Below are 12500 nucleotides of genomic sequence, written 5' to 3' on the forward strand. Positions count from 1 at the left end.
TTTGCATCAGTAAAAAGTCTAACCGAAGGAAGAAGAGAAAAAAATGGTAGCTTTTTGCGGGGAAAGCCATCAACTAATTCTCATATTTAGCTAACTAAAGTTGTTGTTGTTGTTGCTGGTTGTAATTGACAATATTTACCTGTAATTTAAGTAAGAGTCACGAATAACCTTCACCATGTAAGCGGCTGCCTCTCGCTCGCTTTGCGCTGGGCTGAATCTCGCTCTGTTCCAAATAAAGTAGGTTACTGTGTGAGTCACATGTGAATATGGCTCTGATTGTAATTTATAACTTCTATCCATCAGTTATTTTACCTATCTGACGCTTGTTTATTTGCTTGATTATTTACTGATCTATTTCTCTAATTACCTGGTATTCTATTTATATACAGGGTATCTATTAATGAATTCTTTTTGACTCTCAAATATTCTAATGGACACTCGACTAGGTCACCTTCTTATAGTTATTTCGGGTGCACTGCTATGGACCTTTCCGTTTAAAATATACTATATAAAACTCCATCTTAATTTACTTGAGGTACAAATAAATTATTTTTGTTGATAGGCCAGAAATTGTGCAAAACAGCACAATGTCTTTTTCTTAAATAACGTAGGAGATGGCGCTGCGGGAAGAGCTGGGGAGAGCACTCGCCTTGTATTGTGAAAAACCTTAAATAACAATGACCACAACCAGGTTTTCTGAGCCCGCGAGACTGAACACCCCCAGCAAACCACTGTTTTAACGAAACCCGCTGGTCAGCAACCTGGTTCTGGTCATTGCTGTCTACAGTGTTCCTTGTATTGTCTCGATTACCAGACGTTGCGCTTTATAGAGGGCTGAGTTTGTTGGTTGTCTTCTGCAATGCCGAGCAATCTCGAAATGATGATGATGATGACGATGAAGAACAATACGTCGCAACTAGTAACAATGTAAAAATATACAGCGACACTTCACAGTAAGCTATCTATGGTAGTAAGAAAGTAGTGTTTTTCACAAGAGCACTGAATCACCTGAGTCTCTTCAGGGTCTCCCCCCGGAAACACGGCAAACCAGTGTCCAACATAAGAGCCACGAGGGACACAATTGCCTCCTGATAGGGTCTGTTAAGATAACAATAACGATGCAAGAAGAAGATGAGACAAGTCTGTCACCTTCTAAACAGCACATTAAGACAAAATTCAGTCACAGATGGGCAGGCCTTACCTGACTGTGAGATAAGATTTTACACAGAGATCCATGAACCATCTAGTCAAAAAAGTGAAACAATATTAAATACATTTACTAAACTATAAGAATTGTACGAAAAGTTTAAGAAAACAAAAGAAGACTTTATTGCATTGAACGTACGTCCCAAGCGACCTGCTGATTTATCCCTGAACAACGAGTATAAGAAAGAATCCCGAGCGCAATGAACCAATAAGAATTCGTGTCAATAACATGAAACTTTCCTTTGGCAAAGCGCGGGAAAAAGGGGGGCGTGCAAGTCGTGATTGCTTTTGGATTTGGTTCTCATTGGTGGACAAAATGGTGAAAGAGTTTTAAGCCAATCACAAAGCGATGTAAGGCAAAAACAGTAGACGTCCAGCTTATGACGATCCAATGAAATAAGTGTTTTTAAAGGTCCATTTTCAACCGACAGACTTTTCGACCGTTTGTTTTTGTTATGGAAATTTGTATTTCTTATCGCAGCGATGTAATCTCGGATTCGGGTGGAATTTTTCATATATGAAAATTGTTTCGAGGTACGCAATGCCTGTCGGTTGAAGCTGGACCTTTAAGAGAGGTGTGGTCGAATCATGAGCAATTGCTTAACTCCTTTAATTCATTACTCAATTAAAAATCACTCTGTGATGATCACTTGATTCCACAATGCCACCAGCATTACCTGAATGATGGAGATTCCATTGTACCACCCATAATCATAACCATCTCATGAGACAGTTTCATATCTGGTTCAAATCCAAGGTTCCCTCCAGGAGAAGACTCAAACATGAACCCAAAGTCTATTAAATGGAATTAAAAACAACAAAAATTTATTAATAATAACAATTTATTGGGTACCTGGAATTACAGAAATAACTATTTTTCATGAAGGCCAGTTCAAATAATATTACCCTAAGATGTTTATACAATTTAAATCATTACAATTTGCCAGTGAAAGTTACAATAGCTAATCGCATAATAGCTGATCCCTTCTTAATTAAACCAATGGATTATAAACGATTCTTAAATAACCATACAGGCTTTCGTCTCAAATTTCATATATAGTTAACCATAAGCTCCTCTTTCGTCAAATCTTGCTCCATCTGTCTAATCCTTGGAGTTTTTTTCACTGAGGAGGTCCACTCACTTCGCAGTCAAATAAAACCGAATCTGTTTTCATCGTATGTATACCCAGTCCTCCTTACTTTCCTCGGTTCATAAGCCATTTGGCTTTCCTAGTTCAAACGCTTCAATTAAACGTTCGCGTCTTTTCAATATCTTTCCACTGACCAAATTATATCTTACCACCTTAGTTGCCAATAAATTCAAGTTTTCCCTGACCAAATGAGTTCAAAATGAACACTTCGCAAGCAAGAAAACAATATGACGCAGAAGAGTTTAAGAAGTATCTACCAATGTGTATAATATGTCCCGCTCTGTTTAACATCAAATTTCCATTATGTCTGTCCTTTATCTGCAACAGGAAGCTGACAATGGAATACGCTGCCATGCTCTTAATAAAGTTTGCGCGAGCCTGAAAATAAACAATCAACGATCAATTTCGAATAATACAAAATAATACATACTTAGTTGACCGCTCCCCATAGGGGCTTTTCAGGGCCAATGAAACAGAATGAAACGACGGAACAGAACAACAACAACAACTGTTAAGAATCCCAACTGGCCGGAGGCAAACCAGTTGACTATTTACAAGTGCAGCTAAGAAGTTGAACCAGAGACTACCAGGATCAAATTCAACGAGTAGTCAGAGCGGGTCTTGAACCCAGGATCTCCGGATCTCAAGGCAAGCGCATTAACCACTGCACCACACTGCCTCCAATGACCAATGAAAAATGACTTTGATGGTGGTCTTTGATTATTCAATGGTTTATGGTTGGGTTTAGCCGAGACAGTGGAATTGCCAAGGAACGAGGAGGGAAACATGTCATTCCTGAGGCGATTACGTCACTACCATCCTCTCCCCCAAAACGAGGACAACAACAGTAACAGCAAAAACACAAGTGCTACCACTAAATTCTTCCACGTCGGAAACAGTTCATTTCTGTATAACTTGAGTTTCAACTTGTCGCGGTTGAGCTTGAATTGGTTGTTTCTACTGATTTTCCCTAACCTACTGAGCCGCCTCACCTGCTGGAAAGCGGCGGAGCTTTCGTCGCCGTAAGTCTTTTGGTAATACTCGTACAAGTCCACCTCGGTTTGACGGCCAAGCTGGTCACGTGATTTCGAATCCGGAACACACTCAATAACGCCATTCTAACAACGAAAATACAACAAAAAGTAACTCAACCAACACTGAAATAGCATGCAATGCACTTGTTTATAATTCTGACAGTGTTCATCACAGCCTACAGTGTGAAAATTGCAGCGATGGTCCCTGAGCAGTACTTTCCTCTGGTCTGGTTTGTTGTTCCGTACAAAATGACCCTAACTTTCGATTCTGGGGGGAAATACGATAGTGAGAGTTCTAATGAAAACTACTGAGAAATGCTTTCCTACGCTACTGATGTCTATAATCTCAAATATTGGGTTTACTCACTCCAGGTGCAGTGGCCACCACTCGGTAAGGTTTGAGGTAAACATCCAATCCAACTTGCTCAAAGATGTTTTTGAAGAGAGAGATCACTTGTAAGGCCAACATATCCTACAAAGAACAACGTCAACATACATCACGAACATCAACATAGCTTTACCAGGACAAAAATATAGATTCAATCCCACTGGTACCTTTGAAGACGAAGCAAAAAATCTGATCCCTAGGTCTGCTTCTAAAACACTTAGTGCTAAATTCGATCCTACAATCTTTTCATTGGACGCCATCAAAATAATTCTTTGTTTACAAACAAACTTATGTCCGTCGCTTAAAATGACATTTCCAATTTACCTCTAGTTACATAATGTAAAATATACTCCGAACTAAACAGACCGTTACTTAAAAAATGAACAAAAAGTAACGATGAAGCGGAAACTCGATCTCTTATCCATTGCTTCAACATTAATATCCGCGAGACTACAAACCACACAAGCTGCTAGAAATATTCATCTAGAGGTACGGATCACAATAACTGAAAAGTTACTCGGTCTTTACCTGTTCGTGCCTACACCTGAGTGCTAAAGTTGAAAGGCGCAAACAACAAAAAAAGAATGCGGAGCGCACAAAACTGACCTGTCGAACGTCGTCGCCGACTTTAAATATAGCGGCTTGCCAGTAAATCTTGGGCGGCTTGTCCTTCCTTCCTTCTTCGTCACTGTCCGATGATGAAAAATCTATGGAAAAAAGGTTAAAAGAGTTCAAAAGTGAACACTGTTGTTTCCCCTGTATTAATATGTGGTTCAGTCGTCGGATTTTGTACTTGAAGGCATCGGCAAATTCGAAGCTAAGCTTTGCAGACACATTGTTTCCACAGTCAAGAAATCCTGCTTCTTCTTGTTTATCAAGCTGAGGTAAGGTGTCCCCACGACAGATTAACATCCTGTCTGAGGAAGTGATGAGGGGGGAAGCAACAAAAAACAGCTTTAACACCTGGAAAAGAGAGTCAATGGGCTTCAATGCAGCTTTAGACCCGGTCTTTCCCTATCTCAGTACAACCCGTAAACCACTGGGAGGGTAAACACTTGTTTCGCGTACATTATTTCTGCTGATTAAGAGTTGCTTCACCTTTGGACGTGTTAATGTTCTCCAATTCCTGGATTCCACAGTGTTTAACTCTAAACCGCGCGAGGAATGGGGCCTTAGCAGCACTCTGCATCGGTGTTCCGGAATTGTAATCAATACTTAACACAAGGGCCTCGGGGTTGCTGGGAAGATACACGCCCTCTTGGGCTTGAATCTTGCTGAGGGCATCCAAACAAGCTTGTTTTCGCTCAGTCCCCTTGGGATATGGTCTGTGAAAAGGGAAGACATACATACTTTTTTGTGCATGGCATTGGTAATGACACTGAATTCCTTTACTATGACTGAATGACCCTCACACCTTGAAAATGATGCAATGGTTACGAGAGAAGCCTGAAAAAATCTAAGCTGTTTCAGCGAATTTCTAAACCCATGCTCTTTGAAACAGCAGTGCAATATTATACCTACTAAACCACGAAGCCACATCTTCTCGGCAGGAGCAGGTCAATTTGTTGTGATTATTATTTCTCGAGAAAAGACAATGAAAGATACATAGCAAGTGCGAATTGAAAATTTCTTCTCAAGAAAACTTCACTTTTTAAAACCAGCTGTTCATAGATCTCCTACGAACGGACACGTAGGCTTTGTCAACTTGATCTCTTAAACTTACCTACAGAAAAAGTGTACAACAAGCGTTTTGAATTGATGCAGAAACCAGCTCTTAGAAGAGTGTCAAATTTTAAGATACAAACCGTTGATTTTAATTTTACAGAGAACACACACATTTAAATACCTTGAAGCCTCCGAAAACCATATGTCATAAATGCACGTAAGGCGTCATGCTCCTTTCCAGATCCCATCGTTTCTCTCAGCCGGCGGGGCGTTTGCACGAAAAAGCAAAGAGCTCTGGAGTCATAGCAACTTTTTTCATTGGTTAGCTTGCGAACAATAAAATCTTGATCCGGAAGTAACAATGGCCGAAGTCGCACGATGGGGTCAGCTGGCGTGTCTTTGTTTAAAACTAAGATATTACTTATTGCTACTTTCTGTGCGATACGAAGAGACACATTCTCCAAGTTGAGGCCAATGAAAGCTTCTTCGAATGTAATGCTTCTGAGCGCCGCCATGTTTGTACTATTGACGACTCACAAATGCACTCCGAAAGTCCTAGAATCTCGGACTGTAAATCCTATGTCTCCAGAGTCCTTCGTTTTCTCGTGCGAAGGCCCCGCCGGCTAAAAGGAACGATGGGATATGGGAACGAGACTTTGCAACAACATAATTTGAAGTTGGGTAAGTTAAGTGCCGTCTTCTGGTTTCCCAATGTTTTAATCTCAGTATGAGCAGCTTTACCACTGCGTATTTGTACATGTCTTTAGAAGAGTCATATAATTTTCCAAGTGCTATGTTTTTTCTAATTCTTGTTGGAAAAAATATCAATAATTGTTTTAGTATAAATACACAGGTGATTATTTCAAAAAAGAGAAAAAAAAAACATTTCAACGCGAAATCATCTTCACTTACAGTGGCAAAACGACTACTGGCAGCCATTTTGTCCGTCGAGGTGATTATCGGGTGATAATCCGAGATAGCGAGCCAATGAGAGCGCGCGATTTTGTATAATCACCTGTGTATTTATACTAAGGACTACTAAAAAACACACAAATACAAACAACAAGAGGATTGTCCCGCTCTATACCTTATTGTCCCTGATATAGCGGTGACTTCGTCGAAGAAGTCAAATTCTCTCTTGTAGAAATCCAGCGCTGTGCCTGATAAGGAATTACAGATCCTATCAATCAGCTTTTCCAAATGCGCTCCAATCTCTGGATCTTTGTGTTGAGCTTCTTCGTCTGTGAATACGTTGGTCTTCATATTCCAGATCAGCTGCAATACAAAAAAAGAGCATCCGTGGTGACATCACAGTGAGGCGCATATGAAACCACGACTATATAAGAAAATCCGTTTCATGCAACGAAGAGTGCAAGTTACTACGAATAACATGCCGAAATAAACGAGGTCCAAGTTCTTTACTTGTAACCATTGGCGACGATTATGTTTTTTTGAAATTTGCTGGTGTGTGCAGAAAAGACAGACCTTCTTGGTTTGGCGCAACCAGACAAAGACCAAAGGGACTGCCGCTCCAAGGTAGAAGAACGGGACAATTTAGTCCCTCAGCCCACCCCCCTCCCTCGTTATTAGGAACAACAACCTTTTATCAATCGATTTCGAGGGAAGGTTTATCCAGTTCAATCTTGCAAGAGGGCAACACATTGATCTGGGAAAAACCAAGAATGCGATAACTTACAGTACAGAGGTTAACAAGATATTTATTGTTATTATCATCATTATTATTATTATTATTATTATTATTATTATTATTATTATTATATCTCTTGATCTTTGAATCAAGAGATGGACACCCAATTTTAAAGTTAGCGACCTACACTGTAGAATAAGGCCTGCTAAATGGACGTCTTAATCTCTAGCTTGTACATTTTCTTTTCCCATTCCAGACCACGTGATGTTACTCCAGGGAACACTTTCTTTCAAATGTCGTCTTACGCACGTGCATATATGTGCATAACTTATGAAAGAAAAAAAAGGAAAGAACATCACGTGGTCTGAAACGGAAAAAAACAAACGTACAGGCTAAAGAGGTCCATTGACCAGTGACAGCGGTCCTACTATCTGAGAGCTCCAACCAAGTACTAAGCACTTCAAACCACACAAATGTCGCGTAACTGCCAAGCTAACATTGAAAGAGAAACTCTGTCAATCTTTGCTTCCTACCTGATGAGCAAGAAGCTGCGAGTGCCTTGCAGCCCATAATATGTATTCACTAACAAATCCCAGTGCGTCATATCGTGTGGCTTGCACCAGTTGAGGAATGTACAACAAGATGGCGTCTGGTGGGAAGGACTGCAGTACTCTGATGGCATACTGTGCTGTCAGGGGGTGGGGTGGATACTGCTGTGAGAAATATGCCATGGCTTGTAAAGGAGTAACCGCTGACCAACACAACACATGTGTCAACTCTGGGACGTCGGCCTTGATATTCTTTTCAGTGACGAGGTACTAAATGAGGAAAATACAGATACTCTTGATGAACCTTCATTCAAACAACAACAACAACAACAACAATACTCTCAACCACAGGAACTAATGTTCAAGATCAAAGTTCCCCGTCGCCGATACCTTGAATACTTGTGACGTGTTACAGTTGTTCTATTGTTACTTCACAAAAGTCATCTGTCTAGAGATTGGTTTGCAACCAATGTCAAGAGACACAGATAACAATGATGCAATTTTCAATTGTTGGTGGACGACAAACGGAGCCAGTGAAAAAAGAAGCTATTGCTTCCGTCTACCAACATGGCGGCGATGACGTAACATGAAAACCACATATACACGGACCAACAAGCTTTATAAATACCGCAAGCTTTATAAATACAGTACAAAACAATGCTAATAGACCTGTATAACCGCACCATTCGTTTCAAGTTAAGTCATAAAGATGTTCACTTTCTCTCACAGAGCACTGGGCATCAATACTGATTTTACCTGAATGGCCTCTGGGAGATCAGATACTGCAGTGGGATGAATCCTTACCAGACGACTGACTTCCTTGTGAACAGCAGATACTTCCTTGAACCTAGAGAACGAAATGACAATGTGTTATGAACCCAAAAATGAAACGGCAGTGTATTTGGAACTTGGAGAAAGGCAAAACGGACGGAAAGAGGTACTTTTATGTAAACTGAACGCACATATCTCTTTACTGGCAGTCAAAGATCGAGATAAGCTCTTCAGGTACAGTGGATCAGCAACGGCGAGTTTCGGAATATTTAACAATTATTCTACGAAGGCGCGCTGGATATGAAGTGATAGATAACGCTGAGTTGGTTATAATCATTTTATATCCAGCAAGCCCGAGTAGAATAATTGTTTTATTAAAAACTTCAGGATCAGCAACTCTTTTATGTTGATTTTATTTGGCTTTTGTCGGCCATTCTTTCTCAGAGCTGCAAAAATGTTTTCAGCTCGCTTTATTGCTGACGCGTTCCTTGACCATATTAGGTACAGCAGGTATAGAGTGTTTTTATGTGACGTCACGGCGGTCACGTTGGTGTACGCAACTAATCCTCCCGGCATTGAGCTCTATTATCATGCAAACCTTTTCTTTTGTTTCGGTGGAAAAACAAGGTTACTGATCACGTGAGTGGAAACACTCTATATGAACTGACAGCCTGTGTCCGTCGAGCCAATGAAAATGCTGGAAATCTGACATCCGTAGTTCAGTTTTTAATAAATCAGATTCAAACTCGGCTTGTCAAACAACGAATATGAAAAATTGCTTTTAAAACTCCAAATTGTTGTTTAAATGTTTAGGCTCATAAGCGGTTTTGACACCCAACAATTACAACAGCAACCTCCATTTCAATTTGTCAAAAAAGAAGAATGCACGAGATAGCATTTAAACAATTCTCTTCTTTTGAAGGCCATTTGTGTCCTCCACGATGCCTTCTAGAAGCAAGCTCTTATATTAATCATTACTATTTGAACCTCGAACCCAGTCTCTGTCTTTTGGAATCGAGGTTGGGTGGATCTGTATGTATAATGGCGAATCCAATTATGTACTTCCAATTGGAAGCTACTATCAACCAAAGAATTGGTTTTGAGAAGAATTCACCGTACCTTGCGGGAAGAAACACAGCAATATCCGGTGAAATATGCCATGCAAGTCTAACCAAGTCTCGCCAGCTCCTCTCGGTAAAAACAGTCTGATTTGCCCAGTTCACCAGTAAATCAAGCCCAGTAAAATTCAGATCTGGCCGAGCCAAGGAATTATGCCAAGTGGAAAGCCGCTCAATCTCACGACGGATGAGAGCAAGTATGAGATTTCGTCGCTTCAGATAGTCTTTGAGTACGTGTTGGTTCGCAGTGGTCTCTTTCTCGACTGAGGTTCCTGTGGCCGACCTCCGAGACGAGAGATTACTGGACAGCGGTATTGTGTTCATCCAGCGGTTGCCCTAAAACATTAGCAATTGCCGGTTTTCACTGTCACATCATCATCAAAACCATTCAACAAATAAAGTCAAGAATCAAAGAGACAAAAGAAGATGAATATTCAAACTGTTTCGCAAAGATTCAGGTCTGTGCGATGTTTCGTGCGGGAGATACTCGAAAAAATGTTTTACTTAAATCTATAAGGCTTTTATGGAGACGCAATGTTTGTGTCCCTCTGAGGGGCACAAACATGGCGGCCGAAAGCTAACAAAAACATATGTCATCGAGTTTTGCTATAAAAAGCCTGTAGTCATCTTCTGAGGGCTCACAAACATCTCGATGAGTACTTATTCTCATACAAGGACTGTTCAGATTGCGAAATCTCAGAGGGTAAGTCGCCTTTTTAAACCAACATGACAGCATTTAATATCGTGTCACACAAAAGCGTAGAAATTCAACCTTGCTTTATCAAAAGACGAAAAACCGTATCACACTGAAAAGTTGTAAAAAGATAAGTCTTCAGCTGTTCTAATAACTAACTATTAAACTAAAATCTCAAAAGGGTTCATAATTCCTTACTTTTTTAATTCTGATGACGTCACGTAAAAACCAAGGATAGGCTAGTTTCGAATTGTGCAGAAAACAAAAAGAAAATGTAAATTATTCCCCTGAACCTCGACTCTGTTCTTTTGTTGCTGCACAATTCGAAACTAGCCTATTGCAGCTACATTGGTCATGTTGCCAAGCATCACTACAGCTAATAGCCGTTTCCTGGCAAGAGCCCAAACGTGTGAAGAGATCCTATATAAAAGATATATTTGAACCACGGAAGAAGCATGTTAATTCATCCCACTCATGCAAGTTACCACTAATAGCTGGTGGTAGAACTTCATTGTACTGGTAATACAGAGATCATGGGTTTAATCCAGAGTGATCAAAGATTTCGGTACGAGACATGGGATATCTTTGGTAAATCAGTTTACCAAAGTTACCAGCGAGCGTCCTTTTTAGGAAGAAAGAAAAAGAAAAAAAAACATTACAAAATTCAGCATTGATCAAAATAAATTACCGTTTCTCCCATTAGAAGCCCAAGTGAGGAGAGTCTTGTTTGCGAAACCTGTAGTCATTTTGTGGCGATTAGTAGTTAGTAGGTTAGTACAAATAACTGTAAAAAAATGTTAATCCAATTAAGGCAAATTAAGGCAAATTAAATCATTACACAATTGCAGAGTAAGTCTTGTATTAGGACGGTTAAAATATTACACTAAGCAAAAAACAAAACAAAACAACAACAAAAACACAGGAACTCCTGCCACAGATCTACTTTGGAATGAAAGTATACCCTTGCTGGGGTTCCTGTATACGTCCCTCACTAGAGAAATCTGGTCTCTCTGTTTTTCTCATCTTTGACAGTCACTTATCGAACTCTACCCAACCAGGCATCTTCGCCACGTCCGACACTTGGTTTGGCTTCTGTGTACTTACCCCACTAGAAAACTTATGGTCTCTCTGTTTTCCTCATGTCACGTGATTCCATAAGCGTTGCCCCTTCTAAGGGGTGTGCACGAGACCTTTCATAACTACCTGCGAATAAGACCTTCCCAAACCATCGTGTCATAACAAAGTACCTGCAAATAAGGTCCCAAGCCAGATGAGCCGCTTGTGTACTGAGAGCTACTAGATGAGCTATGTTGCAGAAGCTGACCGCCATCTACATGAGCAGCCACCATGAAGTGTTTAATGTACTTCTTGTCAGAATGAATTGCCTGCCAGAATTTTATCAGCACTTGGATATCTTCACGAAGCTCTGCATCTTTACTCACGGGCCACATGGGTTCAATACTGTGGATGATTACGAAAATATGGACCTCTTTTATGAAAGCGGTCAAAAATATAACACTTCTTTGCAAGCTACTGAACAATGAAAAGCTACTACGGTGCACGGTGCACGGAGTGTTAATGTCGAGCTCTGTTTAGTGTGACCATACAAATGAAAGCACAAGTCAGTCCACAACTTTTCAATCAGCAAACTGATCGCGACATTGTGACACTCACAGGGAAACAAATTTATAATTAGCAAGTTGTTAAACTTGGCTAAGAGCTTATTTGCTCGTACACACACCTGAAATAGTCCAAAGCATTGCAGTATATCCTTTCTCTCAAAACATTTTTCACGACAGCGTTTGTTAAGAAATTCCCCTGCAGCATGGACAGACCAAGATTCAGCAACCGAAACCGGGCTCTGAGAGTGGAAATATGACGAGAAAGACTGTTCTTCCGTTCCACACTAAAGGGAAGGCATCGCTGTAACATAGTTGCAAATATCTCCACCTACGGAAACGCAATAATGCACTTCTTTCAAAAAAGACCGGAGTATTGAAGAGCACACAATGGAAAATAGAAGGGAATTGTGCACAATCCGTTCCTCTGAAGGAAACCTCGCAAAAGAACAGCCATAGCCAATGAAGATTAAAAACAATGTTCTTTTCTTTTTTTAATTTTTGAAAAAATCAAACACATCGTTCTATGAAATTTTAAAAATGCGAGACCATCTTTGGAAAAGATAATCAGCTTTAATCAATAACAATAAAGTCAATTTTAGGTCAATTAAGAAAGGGAGGAATAATGTATTTCATTATTATATCTCTCAGATAGTAA

At 40.1% G+C, this 12500-nt stretch overlaps 1 protein-coding gene across 1 annotated transcript in view; it reads right to left on the reverse strand.

Moving 5' to 3' along the window:
- LOC138024208 (phosphatidylinositol 4-kinase alpha-like) overlaps window positions 1-12500 on the reverse strand; it is a 41069-nt gene that overhangs the window by 1661 nt on the left and 26908 nt on the right. The window contains exons 20-34 of the mRNA XM_068871321.1: window positions 11965-12173; window positions 11471-11684; window positions 9531-9865; window positions 8397-8487; window positions 7626-7910; window positions 6532-6719; window positions 4878-5104; window positions 4386-4486; window positions 3759-3863; window positions 3350-3475; window positions 2615-2735; window positions 1884-2001; window positions 1202-1243; window positions 1009-1098; window positions 140-223 (exon numbers count right to left, since the gene is read on the reverse strand). Of these exons, the coding sequence (XP_068727422.1) occupies window positions 140-223; window positions 1009-1098; window positions 1202-1243; window positions 1884-2001; window positions 2615-2735; window positions 3350-3475; window positions 3759-3863; window positions 4386-4486; window positions 4878-5104; window positions 6532-6719; window positions 7626-7910; window positions 8397-8487; window positions 9531-9865; window positions 11471-11684; window positions 11965-12173 (2336 nt within the window). The remainder of the gene's footprint in view (window positions 1-139; window positions 224-1008; window positions 1099-1201; window positions 1244-1883; window positions 2002-2614; window positions 2736-3349; window positions 3476-3758; window positions 3864-4385; window positions 4487-4877; window positions 5105-6531; window positions 6720-7625; window positions 7911-8396; window positions 8488-9530; window positions 9866-11470; window positions 11685-11964; window positions 12174-12500) is intronic.

The sequence above is a fragment of the Montipora capricornis genome, chromosome 11, assembly GCF_036669925.1.
Source record: "Montipora capricornis isolate CH-2021 chromosome 11, ASM3666992v2, whole genome shotgun sequence".
NCBI lineage: Eukaryota > Metazoa > Cnidaria > Anthozoa > Scleractinia > Acroporidae > Montipora > Montipora capricornis.